This window comes from Pholcus phalangioides, unplaced genomic scaffold, assembly GCF_987345545.1.
Source record: "Pholcus phalangioides strain wild (caught in Gottingen) unplaced genomic scaffold, Ppha-v1.0 ptg000042l_1, whole genome shotgun sequence".
Lineage (NCBI taxonomy): Eukaryota > Metazoa > Arthropoda > Arachnida > Araneae > Pholcidae > Pholcus > Pholcus phalangioides.
In genome coordinates, this window is record NW_028301628.1 from 30,990,733 (window position 1) to 31,011,795 (window position 21,063).

At 33.8% G+C, this 21,063-nt stretch overlaps 1 protein-coding gene across 1 annotated transcript; it reads left to right on the forward strand.

Annotated features, from left to right (window-relative positions):
* The first annotated feature begins 1,003 nt into the window (after window positions 1–1,003).
* Rbsn-5 (Rabenosyn-5) lies at window positions 1,004–17,104 on the forward strand. Its single transcript, XM_089254783.1, has 9 exons — window positions 1,004–1,301; window positions 5,262–5,438; window positions 7,679–7,810; window positions 8,464–8,604; window positions 9,958–10,119; window positions 11,271–11,485; window positions 11,641–11,711; window positions 12,649–12,735; window positions 15,760–17,104. Exons 2-9 carry the CDS (start codon window positions 5,267–5,269, stop codon window positions 16,274–16,276), a joined length of 1,497 nt encoding a protein of 498 aa, XP_089110909.1. The 5' UTR covers window positions 1,004–1,301; window positions 5,262–5,266; the 3' UTR covers window positions 16,277–17,104.
* Window positions 17,105–21,063: the final 3,959 nt, after the last annotated feature.

Here is a 21,063-nt window from a genome sequence, read left to right on the forward strand (position 1 = left end):
CATGCTCCAGTTTATGGTGGTTAATTACACTGCTCAACACTGAATTTGTTCTCAAAGATACTCCAGTGATTTAAGGGTGATTTTGTGGTGCTGATTCCGAATCTGGTATTGTTGGTAGGCTCTAGTTTTTTAGATAAAGTCAAAATTAAATTTCAATGGCAATACATAAGCAGCATACAAATCATATTGAGTATGCTTATCGCAAAAACTAGAGCCATTTCGGCAAAACCAACATCGGTTTTTAAATCAGCAGCCCTAATATAGCTCCATAAACCATTAAAACCTTAAAGAACATGAAAAAAAAAAACTTGTTGAGCAGTGTTATTAATGAATTATAATTACTAAATAATTATAATTATTAATTAATCAATGAGCACCAGGAGCTAATAAGCTCATGATAGTTAACTGGTTCATTAAAAACGAGCTTTGGCTTTATAGAAGTCCGAATTTAAACCGTTAACAAGTGTTTTTCCGATTTCCACCAACTCGTCTTGATAAAACCAGTCCCCGAATCAATCTTAAAACAATCGTTGCTCTTTATTGGTGTAGCGACGTCATCTTTTGCACAGATGTGTAATCAATGTTGTCAAGGAAGCGTGTGTCCTCCTATTTAGGTTTCGAATCCGGGCTGGAGGCGGACGCAAAATAACGCGGTTTGAAATTGGCGCGTTCAAAATTCCTGTGCCTTGAATAAGAATTTATGCTGCCATCTATCAAAGCTATCGAGAAAACTCAAGTTCTTTTATTTGTCGCTAGACAGCAGCACACACACTGTATCACTTTAGAAATGCTTGCTCATGCTGTGTCACTTTCCTATTTGCAGATTGTATGATGAAACTTGTGTTTGTTATGATACAAAATATCAATTATGATAATGAATATCAAAATTATGGTGACATTTTTACAAATGCCCCTAAAAGGGTAAAATAAAACTGAAATGGGATGTATGGTCAGATCAAACGTCTCTAAACATTTATAGTCCGGCGGATGGCATCGATTTATTGTATTATTTATTGGCATACTCCATGGAGGAGTGTTCAATGTTGTCACTTTTGATTATATTAACGTGCATGCGGCGACAATTAATTTATTAATCCACTAATTCGGTATCGTCTGGGAGTCTGCACATTATGTGGGATGAATTAATTAATTATACAATTGATTGAATCGATTGTTTACCTTTATTAATCACATTGAAATCAATCTTTGACAGATCTTCCTGGTACATGCCTTGACATATAGATTATTATGTGACTTTTGAAGCGCTTGAACTCTATATTCAAATAATAATAATACTCAAGGTAACAAATTATCTTGGTCTATTAAGCAGTCACTCTATAATAACTGAGAAAATTTATGCAATGAAAACTTCTTCGATTTCACTAATGATTTAATATCAGTAGTCATTGATGAGAATTACATTTTCTTTGAAATACCGCTGTGTTTGTCCAATAAAGCCTGTGGTACTATCTTACAGTGTTTTACAATTAATTAGAGTATTTTCAAGAGTTTGCTATGTTGGCGTATTATAAACGGCTTGACAAATTCGAGGCTCCCCATGGCGACTGAAAAATTATTATTGATGCATAGAATTTTCTATGTATGGTCACTAGCTCAAACAAAAAAAAAATGTGTTTGGCCGTTAGATTTTTTCCCCCGATTTGTCAAGTTGTGGTGTATAATCTCAAGAATTAATAATTGCACAGGAAAATCTATCGGAGGAAAACATAGTCACAACTAGGCGTGGATCCAAGGGTATGCGTTGGAAGGGGGATGGACTATTAAGGTTTGTTGGATCATCCTGTATTTTACACGACAGACATTTCCTGTATTATTCGCCTCTTGGGAGGGGCGATCACCCCGTTTTGAATTTTCACCTGAGTGGAGGCAGACACCTTTAGCTTCGAATGAAGGGGAGAGGAACTTCTTCAGTTTTGAATAGAGCGGAGGTGAACTCTCTTCAACTATGAATAAAACTGAGGTAGGTATCTTTAGCTTCAAATGAAGCAAAGGCAGATACGATCAACTGAGAATGAAAAGAAGGCAGCCATCTTCAGCTACAAATGGAGCGGAGGCAAACATATTCAGCTGTGAAGGAAGCCAAGTTAGACATTTCAGCAGTGAAGACTGGAGACACATGCGAATCTAGGGTGATAAATTACCCCTTGCAATACATTGTGTGGATTCCTTGGATCTAACCATGTTTTACTTTCCCATACTATCCAGCTCTTGGGATGGATGAATGTCCCCAGCTCTGGATCTGCGCCTGGTCACAATTAAGGGAGGACAGAGAGGAGCCGGGTGTCCTAGCCACTGAGTTTAATATTTTTGCATTTAAAATTTCATGGAGGAGGTGCTGAGATTTACTAGCCCCGGTTGACAGTTAATTTTTTTTTCTTACTGCGACTCTGATGGGGAACTTGAGCTAGAGCTGTGTTAAACTTCCCCGTGGGAAATGCATGTATATAATGAATGCAAGACAATAAGTTCTATCATATACCAAATGTATTTGTATAATGCATTCTATTACTACTTGTGATATTATGATATTACAAGTGCGAAAATCAAAATACAAGTTCTCAAAGTTCGAAATATGAGCCCTATCTAAATGTATTTTTATACACAGTAAAACTTCAAATTACAAGTACTTAAATGAAAGTTTTTAACAAATTTTGACTTGATGAACTAGCAATATCTTTCTAACCAAGCGCGACTCTGGTCTATCACCACAAGTTATTCACTAAAATGTCCCAGTTATTTAATGCCACCAGCAGACCAGAACATGGTCTCCGCTCTGTAGATCAGGAAGCAATTTACTACTGAAATTGTGCCAGAAGTGTACATGTGTATTAAATGATCTGAGTGAGTAGCGGGCGGTAAATAGGGGGGAAGGGGTAACTGCCCTGGGCAGCAAACTTTAGATGGATGGCAGTACATTTTAGAAGAGAACAAAAACCAATGTTATGAAGTCATCAAATTTTACAGTGGCTGTCTAATAGTCATAGTGGCAGACTTGCATCACGAGGTCCCAGTTTGAACCCTGTGAGTGCCACGGTGTGCTGAAGTTGGTTTTCTTTGGTTCCCAACTTTGAGGCACGAATGCGGGTTGATCTCCCTGTTAAAAAGTCTCGCCACAGAGAGCGACAGACCTACAAACTGTACAAATATTTAATCATTACACTTCACTCACCTCACTTTTGAAATATAGATGGCAGGACTGAAAAATCGGACACACCTCTAGATAAACACTTAGTGTTAGTACACACATAATTCAGGCACATCTCGGAACAGATGCAGTATGGTCCGCCATGACTTCGGTGACCTTTTCCTCGCAATAAGTCACCAAGGCCGTCATAATGGTTCTCTGAGTTGCCATATTTTTTAACATCTTTCAAGTTTCCGCTGGTGATACCAGATTTTTCTTTTGTTCACCACGTTCTTTCAAAAATTCTAAACATCCATTGCTCTATTTCCAGCGCGTCTCTTGGATTATTATTCCTCCCTTCTGTAGCTCGCGTCATTTGGATTATTATCTAATGATCAGGTTGTATCATACCATTTTATTATTTCGTTGTATTTATTACTTATTCATCCATTGCCATGTCTTCTGTCTTATCAGTTTATTATTTAAAATGAACCTACAGAATTTTTCATGCCGGATCCGTTTATTAAAAAAAGGGTCCAGGTTTTAGGTTTAATCCATAGAATATTTATGCCGAATATTTAACTGATATTTTTTTCTGTTTTTATGCTTGGTGGTTTCTATTATGTTTTGCACACTGATTTTTTTTTTTTCGGCGACCGTAGTGTCTGACGGCCTTGGCGACTCTTCGTCGGGCCATCAGACATGTTGGGCGCCAAAAATTGCCAAGTGGCGGTCCATACGACAGCTGTTCCTTGGCTAAGAACACCACATGATCACAATCAGAAAAGCTGACAGTTTGCTTGCTCTCTGTATAGAAAGATGTTCAGCTAACATGTGCTCTCAGGAAGAAATATTCTACCTGCTTCTATAGCATAGCAGTAGCACACTCGTTCAGAATACAAGATTGGGTTCAAGTCCCTGTAGAGGTGGATGTGAATTTTTCTTTCAAAAAATCTGCATCTCTAAATCAGATGAATAACGGTCATACTCGAAACATCAAACTGTGCCACTATATCCAGGGCTGAAACTACAGGGTAGGAGGCAGAGGAGGTAATTGCCCTGGGTGGCAAATGGCAAACTTAAGGGGGGGCAGCAAATTTTAAGCAAAGAACAAAAAATATATAAATCTCTTGAATTTTTACAAGGGAGTGGTGGCGAAATTGTGTTTGTTAAAAAATTTCTACTTACAACCCTGACTGCATCTCTAAATATTATGGCATGACAAAAAAAAATCAAAAACCTCTGAAATCATTTGTTGTCACCCTGTATTATTAAATGTAGATGTGTGTGTGTTTACCACTGTAATGTAGTTTCTCAGGAGAATAGAATGTTGTCACTTCTAGCAACTCTGCATATGACCCAGGCTCCAACCCGTAGTCATGGCAAAGGTCTGTCGAGCCAAAATTTGAGTCCGTTTTCGATACCCTTCACAAAATACTAATTGAGAATTTCATTCATTTTTGGTATTTCATTTCTATTGTGACAAGTAACTAGATGTTCCGCTTTCCACAAAATTAATGACTCCACAAGAATGAGGAAGATTTTCACTAAAACAACCCTGCAAAATTTGATCATTTTTGTCACACCACTGTCATTTTCTGCACACGAGGGTTAGTTAGGGTTTAGACCAGGGCCTACAATTTATTGCCGATTCAGAATTGCAGCTCGTGACATTTTGCCTTTTTTTTTAATATATATATACTCACTGAGGGGTTGGTGATCCTTCAGTAGCAAACTTTTTCTGTGGTCATGTTGTACCTCCATGTCACGAAATTTTTTGACTAGGATGAATCAGATATCAGACTCGCAACACCTCTAAACATCCTCTGGTACTTTTGTGGAGTTAATAGACAAGAGTAATACCAATTGGGAGTTATATAATAGACCTGCAATATACAGGTGGAGTATCTTATCAACATGTGTAGCGACGCCCCAGAATTTTATTCAATGTTATGAAAATAGATTATCACAGTGAGAGCAATGTATATGTATGATCTTTCACCCAAACACAAAAGGGTTTTTCTTTTGACTACCCATATTCTGGAAATGCTCTCTGTGTGCCATCTTTTTTTTTACTGTAAATGTGATTAAATGTATATTTTCTCATTCCACATAGGTAACATGGCTCAATCACCAGGTGCAACAGTGAACGACGATGTTGATGTTATAGTTGGTTTCATCTGCCCCGTTTGCTACCACGATTTGAAGTCTTACGAGCAGCTGCATGACCACTTCGAACAGAACCACTCTACTGATGATCAGGATGTCATCCAGATGTTCAAGGACTTTTTCGGTATTCATGTTTCTCCTTTTTATCTAAATTTTGACAGAGATCTCATCAAATGTAATTCTTCTAACAAGTTTATGACCTCCAATATATGTACAGTTGAACCTTTGTTTAACTCTTTACTGGCAAAAATTCTGTGCGTAGCTGGCATCGTGGTGTCATTTTGACCCTGCAACAAGTATTTACCCTACAATGCATAATTTTTTATTTTGAGCTGATAATTTTTCCATAATTAATTGATTCTATAGAAAGCCGGGAAAAATATTTAAAAAAATCTATTCCGAATTGTACTCCTTATATACATTGTCTTAAAAATGACATACAGAGGATGTAAAATCGCATATAAAATAAATGTATTGAAGTATTATTACTTTCAAATACATAACTTCCTTCTTTGAGACTCAAACTAAAGAAAGAAAAAAATTGGGTTGCTAACTTCAGTGTAAGAAAAAAAGAAATGCAAATTAATCTCTCTCTCATTTCGACCCTACAGTGCATGTTTTTTTGGTTTTTTTTGACAGATTATAGAAGATTTTCATTTCTTTTTTTGAGTTTCGAATGGAAATGAAAACTGGGAATAATGAAAGTTTCAAACATGAAGTTGCCAATTGGCAACGGGAAAGTAAGCACATTTAAAGTAGATGTTACCGATCGGCAACAGTATGCACTGTAGGGTTAATGCATTTAATAAAATCAACAAAAAGAGTTTTCATAAAAGCAATTAGTTTTTTTTTTTACATGACTTCATCATCAATTAAGTCACTAAATAATATTTTGATTTTTGTTAATTTTTTTTTTTTTCAATAATCTTTTACTGAGACACATTCAAGAAAAATGAAGGAATACATGGTTTTTTTGAAATTTTTTTCAAACTTATTTATGAAATTTTTTGAAAGCAATTTTTGTGATTATAAAATGAACAGATATGATTAAAATGCATTCAGAAAATGAGAGAAATTTCTAAATTCAAGTAACATTTAGCATATTTTCACAAGCAACAAAGTTGCTTGTGAAAATATGCTTGTATGACATCTGAAACACAACCCTTGCAAACAACAACACAATGTGTTGATCACACAGATCTTATGTATGATTCACTAACAGCACTGCCCTCATGCTTAAATATGAATATCCAAGATTGCATGAATAATTAGAAATTGTTATAAAAATAACTGCCATTCTTCTGAGATGTCATTCCAATCTGACCACTCTGGCTGTCAAACAAAAAAAAAAACTTTACGCAAGTTATGTGGTTCTGGACATTTTCTGTGTATAAGCGAATTAAATGAATTATATTTTAGTGTTAAAAGTCACCCCGCCCCCTTCAGTTGGTGTCTTCTGTGACTGCAAAGTTCACAAGATTCAATATCCACCCCTGATATAGAGGGAGGAAAGAGCAAAACAATATCAAAAATTTGTCAAACATGTGTAAACAACTAGCTTGAAAGATACTGAAAATAAGATGGTCCTTTGATGCATTTCTTTCTCAAGGGTGCAAGATTAGATATGCTTGACGTTGAGATGACCCCACCACACCAGTTAAGGAACACCTCACACCTCTATTTGAGGGACGCATGTCCTGATCCATGTCTCTTTGAATAGGAACTTATATGCCTCTGAATAAGGGGCACCTCTATTTAAAGTGTAAAAGTGTGGTCCCGTAGGTGCCCCTTATTGAAAGGTTCCACTATGTAACCTCTAAATAAGGAATGATCATCCCAAAAGTTCTGAGCATTTTCATTGAGTCCCTCTTCTAGCTAATGTGTTTTCTTTATAACATTGAACTAAATATTCTGCTGTAACTTTGGGCAGTGGAAAGGCTATGGTGGTGTATGAACTATATTCTATAGTAATTAAATGGAAAATGCTCAGAATTCTCACCTATTTAATACTGTACTCAGTAAAATTTACATACTGGAATAAACAATTTATTCATAAACATACTTTTAAAATTTTCTTCATTTTGAATCTATGAATTTTTTTAGATAAAAAGGTGCTATTCAAGAATTTTTATCACTTATACACTAACCCCTCATTATATTGCACATCAGGAGACAAACTAAAAAAGGGTGGTGTAACCAACAACTTTACCTCTGTTCTAATACTAGTAAAATTTTTAACAGCAGCTCTAATAAAAGGCACAAAATATTTTATTTAACATCACAGGGAGACGTTTTGCTATGAAGACCTTATCATATATCAAAATTTTCTGAATTTATTTTATTTCCATTGAAAAAATTTCTCAGGCAAAGCCAAACGCAAGATCTTGAAGCAAGATAATGATTTCGAGGAGAATAGCAAATCCATTCTACCTGGCGCAATTTATGAAAACACTTCATCAAATGCTATTAATTTTTCTTTCGCTGATCAAGAAATGGGTGAGAAATGCTTCTTGTTTTTCCACCTTAATTGGAATATTTAAAAACAAAAATCACATGTGGGCATGTTTGAAATCCTGTGCATATCAGATGACATCGGAAGGTCTATAAATTAAATCATTTGATAGTTTTCTATGACTTTTCCATTTCAAAAGGTTTTTTCTTGAAATATAACCCCAAAGTAGAATATACCAAAATATGTGATGTGCATCGCAGAACAATCTGTAAGAATTTTAAAAAAAGTGTAGAAAAGACTATTATATGAATATTCAATGCAAAACATTTCTAGTCAGCCAATGGCTTGTTGCAGAATAATGTAAAACATTCTGCTTTGGGACTAATTTTATTTCTCTTTAAGTATATGTTTGTAGCACTGGTTCTCAACCTTTGGACGCCTGCTTCCCAGTTGATTTCTTTTTTGTGAGTGGAAGTCTGGTCATACACAAGACTACTGAGAAATAAATGTGTAAAAATAAAACAGTTAACTACTAACGGCCTAGTATGACTGATGTCAGGGCCCTGCGGTTGAGAAACTGGTTTATAGAGTATTATCTTTATTAATAAAAAAGAGACCTACATTCTGGGATATCACAAGATCTGCTATCTGCTATATTGTCTTAATGTTTGGTAAAGCTTAAACGTTATATTTCTAGGTCTAACTGTTTCTCACAAAGAGGAGTTTCTTTTAACCAGAGACAAAAAGATTGATAAATACGATAAGCAAACGAATAGGTTGCTCATTACTCTTGATAAACTCATCAGTGAGGCTCCTGAAGACCCAGAGAAAAGAAAAGGTAGTGTTGTTTAACTTATTATCATTTGTCTTTCTTTTAAATATATGTACAGGGAAACCTGTATAAAACGGAATGTCAAGAGACATGGTTTATGTTTTATACAGCTGTACACAAAAATATATGCAGTGAATTTATTTGTCGTTTTGCAAAACTTAAATTTCATCGTAACTACTATAAACCAACAAGTATTAAACAGAGAAATGCATATTATTATTTTGAATTTTTTCATGTTTGCTGTTTCAAATTCCTGAATAGCAATAGAATGAACATACTTCTGTCAAAAATAAAAAAAAAATTAATATTTAAAATGAAAAATTTATTGATAGAAAATTATTAAATTAAATTATATACCTGTTTTAAAAATAGTCACAATGAAATCAACAACCATTAATGTTTCTGAAAGGAAGATTCATCTTTTTAACACTTAAATTTTCCTTTTCTTTTGCCTCGATGACCCCTAATGTTTTATTTAAATCCAATACTGTACATGTTTCTTGCGGCGGCGTATCTCTACCCTGAATGAAATGCTGAAACACAGTAGAGCTAAATTGCGAACAATAATTCCATCTCCTTCACTTATTCCTCTCTTGAACTAGTTTAAATAGAAATTATTAACTTTTTCCAAGAAACAGGAGTTATTTCTAACAAAAGCCACAATTTTCATCATAAATGAAACACTAAACAGGCTTTTACTAAATTTTGCATAGTAAATCTGCTTCCACCTAAGCTGAACTCCTTACTTCCAGAGCCAGTTCGTTGAGATAGATAATAAGCATTCATCGTTTTTCTAAGATGTAAATGAGTTTCCTAACAGAAGGGGGGATCAGTAGTATTTCCTCCCATACAAAGGACAAAAACTTGCACTTTTGTGTTAGATTGTCTTAAAGAGGTTTCCCATAATTTAAAAAGCATTAATTATCCACTAGACTATTTTTCTGTTTCGTTCAAGACAGGTTTCTGTTTCATACAGTGTCCATCTTAGACAGATTTCACTTTATTAATGTTCTATCACTGCTGCTCAAAAGTTAAGCAATAAACAAAAAGTTCATCATGGCACCCGACAGAAAAAAAAATGGAAAGCCACCATATATATATTTGTATATGTTGCAAGCAATAAGTGGAAGCTATTATGCAGTAAAGAGTTTACATAGCATATTTGCAGTTCCTTACTTATTCTTCGTCTTTTTATCATTCATGAGTGAGGGGAGTGTCCAAATCGCCTGTACTTTTTCTGTGCCTTTTTTCATTCTTATTCATGAATGTTTATTGAAGTTTTTTTATTTGATCTGAGAGAATTGACTTGTATTTCTATTTTGTTTTCATTCTTTATTTTTAATGTATTTATTTTTTCAGCATTTGAAAAGGGTGTGATTCCTTGGGTATCTGATGCAGATGTTAGACTCTGTCCAGGATGTGCCAAGTCATTCGGTTTGTCTCGCAGGCGACATCATTGCAGGTTATGCGGTGGTGTGATGTGCCAGGGCTGTTCCTGTTTCATTGACTTCCATTTTGCTCGTGAGGGTTTCTTTTAACTATTTTTTGTTATTATTGCACTTTCTATAGGTTTAATAGTTAGTTTAAATTTATTTCCATAGCTGCCAAATCTCAGATTTCCATGGAGACTACTCCTCCTGGAAATTCTTCTCGTGAATTTTTACCGTGATTGTAAAAAAAATACCTACATACCTACTTTTGGGAAGAAAAAGTTATTCCCAAAGAATTTACCAGGAAAATAGACTATTGTTTTAATTTTTATTTATTCCCAAAATGACGTCACAATGTAAATTGCCGCCATTGCATCAAATCACAAAAGAAATATATTTCATTTTCGGGGTAAAAGACAAATTCACCAAACAGCCAGTGTCAATACAGCCTTTCAACATCAGAAATCAGCATGATAACATGTATATGCTTTGATTAGATGTTCTGTTGAGTCTTTATGTCTTGTTGATGATTTTTTTTGTTGGAGAAATTAAATTTGAGAGTAGTAATGACAGGTAATTTAATTTACTGTTTAGCCATGATTGGCAACTTGGTGCTAATTAGGGATGGCATGCACTGTGCGACTTTTTTGCAAAGGGAAAAAATTCCTGTAAATTTTACTTTTGTTAGTGAAAAATCCCTGTATTGTTTTTCAAAAATTGCTTTTATATTTTTGTACATATTTGGATCCATGCAAAAACCTTTTTAATTCTAATTCTCCAAAGTTGGCAGCAATAAATTGTGTTTGCATATTTTTCTGTATATTACACTAAGTATACCACAAAGCTGGGCTGGAAGAGATCTCAGCAATAGGATAAGTCAATCAGTCAAGGCAGCAGAGTTTTTCTGTTCATTCATGTACATTACACTATCATATTAAAACTTTTTTATCTGCATTTTCAAGAACGTTGATTAGGTATGGTTTTTTTTTTTCTTGTCATTAATTAATATAGACATAAACCAAAAAATAGTCAGATATCAATTTACTGACATCATAAATATTACATAATTTGAAACTGAGAGATATATTGAGGTATTTTGTTTGCTATTCTGGTGGATGTTCTTATCTATCTGTTGTGGGAAAAACCATAGTTCTCGTATCACATTAATTCAATATTGTTGTTTTATAATTATTACGTATTTATTATGTTCTATTTAAAAAAAAAAAAAATTCTCCTTTAAAGGCAGACTTATTAGAAGAAGTGATGAGGATTCCAAATTATCATCCACTGCTCCGGCTTTACAGCGACGAGGTAGCAATACTAGTCTCTTGTCCATTGTGAGCCCTACCGGTGAACCTCATATAAGGATATGCAAAGACTGCCATGTATTATTAATTCGCCGCAATCAACAGATTGATGATCTTTACAATAGGCCCGCAATAACTCAAAAATATGAAGTAAGAGCATTGTATCGATTACAGGTTATTGTTAATGCATTCATTCATTTTTGCATTTTTATGTCTGTAAATAGCCTACAATAACTTATCCATAGGCGATTTAATCATTTTTCCCATATTTTTCTTTTTCAACTTTTTTTGTATTTCTTTTTCAGAGGCTAAGAGCATATATGGAAGAAATTGAGAAGCTCTCGCCAATGTACATAAAAATGGTAGACTCTTTGAGGTAAAATATTACAGACTGAATTTTCATGCATTTCACAATTACAGTGAAACCCTAATTTAACCTATTTGGGTCCCCTCGAATTTTCTAACTATTCCATATAGAAACAGGTTTTTGTAAATGGTGCAGGTATTATTCACTCTCTTAGACATAAAGGTTACTCATATGTTTTGAATTGTGAGTTCACAATTTTACTGATTATTCTGCTTCTGGATGCAAACAAATTTGTTAATGAACTTAAAGTCTGTGTGTGTGTATATATGTGATCATCTCAATTCAGGTCAACAATTTTCTTGACTTACTGTCTGTCCCAACCAATTTGTTTAATCAGGGTTCAATTGTACGTTAACTCCTTTATGTACAGACTTTTAGCAACAAATTCAGATAATCTATGTTAGAAGTATCAGTGCTAAATCGCAAAAAACCAGTTTCCTTGTTCGAATGATAGAAATAGGAGTAAAAACAAGTGCAGTAGATTTCTCTTTTGCCCTCACCCTCGCTTTCTTACCCTCTTCCCCATGTTTTCTCTTTCTCTCTTATATGCAGTGTATATATTATAGAAAGATACATTATATGTGAGAGAGAAATCACTAAACAAGAGTGCAGAAAGAACAAGGTGGGAAAAACATTTTATGGTCATAGTGTTGCAATACAATGAAGCTTCGCAATGGTGAGAAAAGAAGTAAAAAACCAGGGAGAGCTGGAATAAATTTCTTTCAGTTACTTTAAGACAAGATTACCCCTTCCCTACTCATTCGTGATGCAGGTGGGGTTAAGGTATAGTTTTCCTTGGGGGTTTTTTTTTTTCTCATACAACGTATTACAAAATTAGAATTCTATTTTCTTTTTCATCGGCTGTTTGAAATATATGTGCAAAGCAAATAACTGTTTTGTCTTCATTATTCAAACCTTATTGATTTTTTATGTCATGATTCAACAGTGCTGGGGAAACTAGCTATCATCTTCATGATGCTCGTGAGCTCAAGATGAAGTTATCTAAACTGGCTGAAGGCATCGATGCTGTCAGGTGATTTTTTTTTTCATAAAAGTTCTTTATTAAACATTTTGATGTGTACATGATTCATGCAGTTTATATTTATTAATAAGATGTAAAAGTTTTCTGTAGATTGTGGACTTCTATTTCAGTAGTTTAAAAAAAAAAACATGTGTCATTGATTTTGCATTTAGATTATCAGGGTTGGGTTTTTGATGTCAAAAACTGGTTTAAACCATCAAAAACCTAAATGAATGCTTTTGGATAATATTTTTGACAAAATAAGTATATAACATTATGAAAATCTTACTTTTTTTGCATATTACAATATTTTTATTTTTAAAAATTAATTTATTACAATAATTGAAACAAAATATTAATTATAATTTTGAATTTTTCAGCATAAAAGAGATTTAGAACATATCAAATATAATTTTGTGGTTTATTTTATCTAAACTACTCATTACCAGTGTTCAATTTGCTAAACAAAATAGAGCTGTTTATTCAAAATATGTGATAGGAGTGTGATCAGGGTTAGGTTTTTGATCTCAAAAACGAATTAAGTATTAAAACAGTCAAGAGTTTATTGTCAATGTTGTCAAATAGTTGGTTTTTTTTCACCTGATAAATATGTTAAATAACAAAACACTTTTATGTAGATTAAAGTGTTTTACATTTTGAATTATAATTACTGAGTATAAAATATCAATTTTAGTATTTTAAGTTTTCTGATTTAAAATTTTAATCCATATTAGAAATTCTTGTGCAGCATCTGTTAATGCACTAATTAAACTCATTTATTCTCACCTAAAAATTTCTTAGCTCAGGTTGTATAAATCCAGAGTTTTAAAGAGTATTTTCAATCAAAGCACAGAGCTGGCAAGACTTGATACCCAAAGCATTGTTTGGCACATTTAGATGCAGCTTCAATTAGGAAAACCATTGCATTATAAATGCTAGTAAATATACCCTATCATAGTCAAACTTAGTCATTCATACTTTTGTATTAAGAATAAGTTAGTTTTTCTTAAGCATCATAAACAATCGGCACTGCCGAATTAAAGGACATGTTAGTCCTACAATTTGATATTTTGATTGCTAGATTTATTCTAATGTTATGCACAATAACGGTATTGTTTCAAGTATCAGTGATTAGATAATTTAACAATAACAGAAATCAGCATTACATATATTGCATGAAAGAACCTTTTAAATTCCTATCTGTTTTAAACATCTGCTGTACGCTTTTTATATCTATACACATATAAAAGCAGTTAAAGAAATTTTGGAAGGTTTTTCCTTCAGCTTTTATGCTATGTTCTATTCAAATTGTATATTTTACAAGAAAAAACATGTATACAGTGAAACTCCCCTAATGCAGCCACTCTGCGTTCCGAAAAAGTAATTACTATCTGTAGTGGTGACTGTCGAATAGGGGTTGTATGACAGAAAAAACAGATTTCAGGGAGAATGTTAAAGTAACGGTTTTCAACTTCACAAAAAATATTCTGCTCAATTTATTTGCAATGCCCAAAAACAGATACATACAATTAAACCTTGCTACAACAATACTCGATACAATGATAAATCCCTCTACAAGGGTATTTTTTCAAATCTTGTTTAGAATAACCTATAGTCTGTAATGTTAAGCTTCTCTCGCTACAACTATATCCTTTACTATGATAGACTCATATGTAACAATATTTTTAGTACTATTTTGGAAACACTACAACATTTATTATTTTTTGCTCGAAATATGTTTCACTATACTTTTTAACTCATCTCACATATTTCAGTTGTTCCGCAGACGTCCAATAATATCGGTATTGGGCATCATCTAAACGCCAAAAGTATTCAGTATTGCTACTTTTTGTGTGATACATCAAAGTATTATGATAAACTTCTTTACAGGGGCAATACATCTAACTGAATTTCTTTTATCAGCTAATCAATTGAAGTCTTTTGCAGTGAATAAATTTTCTAAAAATGAATTTTTTGGTGATACTGAGATTGTCGATTTAGAAAAGTTGCCAACAGCAGCAGAAATTTGATGGGACTAGATTATAATGTTTCTTGGATATAGCAATAACTTTTCTACAAAGATATTTGGACTGGTATCGTTGTGTATATTGAGGTTTTACTGTATTTTATGCAGAACTTAAAATGCCAGATCATCTGATCAATTCTTTAATCTGTATTATCTGGGATCTGTTCTTTCTTTATAGCAATTACTGCACATGTTCTTTTCTTTTACTCCATCATTGTTGTACTGAAATCTGTGCTAAAAAGTAGAGTATGTATCCTCAAAGCCAAAACTTCCACATCCTCTACCTGTTCAGTAAAGATCTTAGGTTATTTGTCTGGTTTACCCTGTCATCACAGTAGAAAATTTTTAAACTGTTATCAGCAACCATATAGCATTAGCCCTATTATCCTATTTACAAATGTTTCCAATCTGATAGTGTCGCACATGAACAGAAAATCTGATTGATCCGAAAAGTTATTTATAAGATGGATAAAGAATATACAGAGAAAACTACCGGCTCTGAATTCATTAGGAAGGAAAAAACAGACAAAAACTTGGTTTTTTTAACTCTTATCTATGAGAAAGTGGCCCCGAACAGGTTGGCCGCTGACCGCATACATATTGTCCATTCTGAGAAAAACTGGCCAGGAAATAAAGGTGGCCGCCTATGGAAGTTTCACTGTATATAGTCTAAAATAATGCTGTAGTGAGTAGAAAATTATTTTACTACCATATTAAGTATGCATTAAACTTTGCATGACATAGTCACTTTAAACAATATATACAACCACTGTATTTCCAATGAGAATTTTTATTTTGAAAAGCAGTATTTGAGAGTTTTTATGAAGGGTTTTTGACACATGACAGTTTAAACTGTCAAAAACTTCATGCATCGTTCATGCATCAAAAACCTGCCAATCCTGCAGATTGTGCCTGTGCACTTAAACTTTTTTCACATATATTTATCATGGACTTGATATCATGTTTGTTATTACCTATTAGTATCTGTCATTGAGTATTTTGTATTTCAGCAAAGCAATATGTAATCTACGCAGTGAGGTACAAGAGGAAGAGACTGGATCGAAATCAATGCAGTTACAAAACAGCATTCGCATGGCTGCAATCCAGTTCTTGAAACAAACTGTCTTGGGGCTTCCGCAGTTACCTTCAGATGATGAAGTTGCTCGGTTGAGAAAAGAGAGACAGGAGCAGATTAAGAAAAAAGTGCAGCTCGAAAAAGAAGCTGAAATGCTAGCCATCACCAAGAACTCACCCTCCGAGAAGTCCCATAGAAACGAAACAAGATCTGCTGCCAAGAGAAACCAAGATGCTAAGAGTCCAGTGTCAATAGAATCTGGGTGGAGCGCTAGCCCTGGAAATATCATAGATGACAACCAAAACCCTCTGATGCAACAAATGAACATAATTCGCAAATACATCAAGCAGGCAAGAATCGATCACAAATATGATGAACTGCAAATGCTGGAAGCTAACTTGAAAGAACTGGAAGCGGAATATATGAAAGATCAGCAGAGATCATCTACGTAGTGTCATTGTTTAGACAGTGTACATAGCTAGTCAACTTCACATCATTTCAGAGCGGGAAGTTACATTCCAGATTTTAATATCTCAGAAACTTCATAAAATAGTTTGAGATATTTCCACTGTTATTTCACAATTTACGTTAAATTTCTAACATCTTTATCGAATCTTTTATTAACAGTTGAGTTTATTATACACAAATTTATATTTAGAAAAAACAGTGTTAGTAAATGTCTCAAATATCAAATAATTGTGATGATTTGTGATTCATATAGTTCAGCCATTGATTTTTTTATATATTTTGTTGCCCTATTATATCATAAATCATCATTTATTTTGTTGTTTCACTAGTGATGCCTTATGGGTTATGGTATTGGATGGTTGAATTTCATTGGCTCAGTTGAGAGTCATATATATATAATTAAGATAAAAAATTCCCATTCTGTGTTTCAAGTTGTGCAAATGAGCCATTCTAATTTCTCTTGAATTTTCGGAAGAGCCATAGGCATCGACCAAGTAATTTCTTCTTCTATGCATTTTTAAAGGTAAAAAATTAGCTCCTATACAGAGTGGTCAAAAAAGTCCATGAGCACATTCTAAAATGTTTGGCTTGCGTGAAATGCTTATCACAAGAGTTCTTTTAACAAATTTGAAGAAAAGTTCAGAATTCCACTCATAGATGGTGCTCTACAACTTTTCATAACACATAAAGAGTGGCATTGTGTAGATCAGGGGTTCTTGACCTTTTGTGTTTCCAACCCTTTGTGCCAATAAGACGAAGGCCAGACACTCTTTTACGGAATAATATTTTGGCATATAATGTATAAACCAGGGGTTAATCTTTTTAATCTGTTTGGGCTAATCTTTTTAGTTAAGAGATACTTAATCTTTTTGGGCTGCAACCCAAAATCACCAAGATCAGCTTTACGACTTTGGGGATGTGTGTTCTTCAAAATTAGGGAAAACAGTTACTCAATAAGTGCATTTACAGAGGATGTATCCTTGAATGGATACATAGAAGATGTATCTTGAATGGTTTTTCAAAAAACTATCATGAAAAAATGTTGCATACTGATAAACTCTTTAAACGTGAAATATCTTAATGAAAGTTAGAGTGGGGACTACAAAAATGAGTCGTACTAAGCAGAAAAACATTCTAAGATTGTTATAAGCAAGATTGATTGTGTAACAGGACTGAGTTTCAACACCTCATCTATAGGAAGCCCCTGAGAAGCCCCAGCGAATCAAGTTTTGTCACCCATAGCTCAAAAATCCTTGGCTGTAAGTGGATTTGTATGACTCATCTTGGAAGCCTCTGTGAATCACATTTGTGTCACAAAGTTCAAAGACATTTGGCTGTAAGTGGGTTCATTTGATCCTTAGAAGCTCTTGCAAATCAAGTTTGGGTCATGACCCATAGGTCAGGAATCCCTGTCTGTTAGAGGATTTATACTAAACTCAAAAGCCACAACAAATCAAGTTCGGGTCATAACCCGTAGCTCAAGAACTGGCGGTTAGCGGATTTGAGCAACCCATCTCAAAAGCCTCTGCTAGCCACATATGGACCACGACCCATAGGTTAAGAACCCCTGGTATAAACAATGAGTTAATTCTTTTCTCATCAAAACTCACTCACCCTCCCTAAAACCCTCTCTAAGGACTCTTAGTTAAGTACTACTAGTGTAGATTGTGCAACAGATCAAAGACATTTGCAAATCTTATTTTTTGAGATGCAAAAATGAACTGTTTTGCAGTTTGGCATGCTTGTTTGCAGCTAGTTGCAAAGCTCAATAAAATTTAATCTAAAATATCCATTGGCACCCGATTAGATGTAGTACAAGCTACAAAGGGTGCTCATATTGAAATGCAAATGCTTAATTGTTGTCTTATTTTATTTGTTATGCCAAGTTTTCTGTGACACAGTGTCATCTGTGAGTAAATTTTTTTTTTTAATTTATCAAAAAAAAAAAACCTCTAAAACATGATAAGCAAAATTAATAATGCATACTGCACTTGTCAATTCAATTCATTGAATTTTAAAATGTGTTAATGGACTTTTTGCCCACCCTGTATTCCTTCATTTTGAAAGTTGTGTTCAACTTCACTCTCATAATGGTGAAATGCAATATTCCATATAATTCAAGTTTAAAATATTGTGACTGTTTTTATTGTTGTGACTGACTATATTTTATTGTGCATGCCATTCATCACATGGCATGGCACAGCAAAACAGTCACACAATAACTAAAAAAAACTAACTTTCCGCCTGTTGGCTCAGAAATGGTTCGAACTCCACCGGCGCCACAGTGGTGGTCAGCTGAAGTTGGTTTTCTGTGGTTTCCAACTTCAAGGCGCGAATACAAGCTGATCCCCCCATTAAAAAGTCTCGCCACAGAGAGCAACAGGCCTACAACGTTACAAATATTCAATCATCACACTTCACTCACAATTTGAAGTATATGGCAGCACTGAAATATCAGCCACAACACTAGCCACACACTCAGACTGTTAGGTACACTCACTTTGTTCCAGACTCTGCCATGAAGCTGGGCTGGAAGAGATCTTGGCAACAGGATAAGTCCGGTGGCAGAGACCGTGGCATTCATTCATTCATGTTGGCTCAGAACTATGAATACAGTCTAACAAAATATGCGTCTGTGAATGGCATTTAAAAAAATTATAATTTTTTTGTCACATTATTCATGTTCATTGATAGGTAACTTAGAAATGATTTTGGAACGTTTAAAATTGTGTTTGTCATCTCTAACATGGTCAAGATATATTGAATTATAGTACGATTGGGACCATTTCAGGCTGATGACTTAGCAAAGTGATTACATAGTTATAAAGAGAAATCTTTACATCTCATAACAAATAAATTCAAAAAAAACATTTATTACTATTAAATTACAAGAATAATATTACATTGTTACGTATTCTATAAACTTTATAATTTGTGAACAATCAGAAAGCTACTGCCTGACCATAAGACACAAAAAATTTTCTAAATCATTTGAATAGTGTATAACAGAATAGATCACATTTCTATGCAGAGGTGAAAAACTGGGGGGGGGGGGAGAAACGTGCAATAAACTTTTCTTTGTCTATTTGTAGATTTATGTTCTGATGTTTTTATATGCTCGTTTAAATGTATATACATTACTTGCATTTTGAAACTATTTCCTTCAACACTGTCATAGGTTAACCCTCAAGAACATGCACTTTAAACATAACATCAAAATGTGTGTGTGATAGGCCCACTGTCATTTTTAATTTTTTTAAAAATGCATTAAATACTTTACTGTGTGTGTGTATAAAAAATTTAGTTTTTCTTTAAAATGGCTTATTGGAATCATGGTTAATGTTATTATTTGGGTGTTGTTATCACTTTCCCAACGTATAACATGGGGGAAATTTTATAGTTATCAGGATTTTGGTTTATATTGTATCTTTTTTTTTCCGCCTTTTGAAGCTAAAGTTGCAAAAGATTTTTTTCTTTCCTAAAATGAGTTATCCATATCAGTCAGCAGAGTATGTAGATACAAAGAGAGAGAGAATGTATATCTCCTTTTCTTTGTTTGCAAACATTTCTGTATTACTTTCATGTAGTCTCGTTAGTAGTAACTGCTATGATCCATGTGGGTCCCTTCTGCTTTTGGTCAATTTCTGTCACATTCTCAGGGTATCTGTATCCTCAAGGGTTAGGAAATAAATTGACACTGTGCACTGTGAAACGCTCCTGTAATTATTCAGCTGTTAATAGGCATACAGCACCCGTCCTTAGTTTGATGGTGTTACAGCTCTTCTGAGCTTCCTAAATATGGTACAGAGATTACATTTTAAGATACTAATTAGTTTATGGACACTTATCTGATTAATTCTTGCATAGATTATAGAAGGACTGTGGAAATGAAATAAAAGTGTTTAATCTGAAGAATAGTTACATATTCTATGCTAGCGGTTCTCACCCTTTGGAAGCCTGTGGCCCAGTTGATTTCTTTTTTGTGAGTGGAAGGGCTGGTCATATACACAACTAATGGGAAATAAATGGGGAAAATTTAAACAGTGAATCACTTACGATCCATTTGACTGATGTCAGGGTCTGGTACCAGGTTGTGGCCTAATGGGTGAGAAATGCCCTTCTATGCCATTACATTTTTTTCTGTTGTACAAAGTTGTACTGGTAAATTAAACTGGTTTAAACCTTAAACTGCTCCAATCGTGAATAGAAGATGAGCTAAAATAGGCCACTGAATCATTTCTTAATGATTTGCATTGTGAGGTAGAAAAATATAAATTTCGCTTTTGCTCATATAAAAAAGGTATATTGCCAAACCACTTTTGCAGTTTAAGGATTAAATGAACTTATTTTGATGAAAAAAAATCTCAGCATATGTTTGTTTAAGCTTTGAGTATTAGAATCTTTAATGGTGATTATGTATTTTGCCTAAAACATGATTAATAACATCAATGTCTGGCATTTGTTTCATTTTATGAGTATATATTCACATCTTAATTATATATATGTCATATATATTTTATCTTTATATATGCTCTATGTTAAACATACTCTTAAACCCCATCACCAAAATCCTTTAATTCTTCCTCGTGGGGGAAAAAGAACTTGAAAGAAATTCAAGTTTTCAAGTTCAAGTTTTTTGCAATTACTGCAATTTCTGGAAGAAACTTGAACACTTATATCCGGTGATGTAATGTGGTTTTATTGAAAAAAATATATTTTTGAAAATTAAAACAAATGCAAATGATGCATTATCATGTGTATACAACTTTTC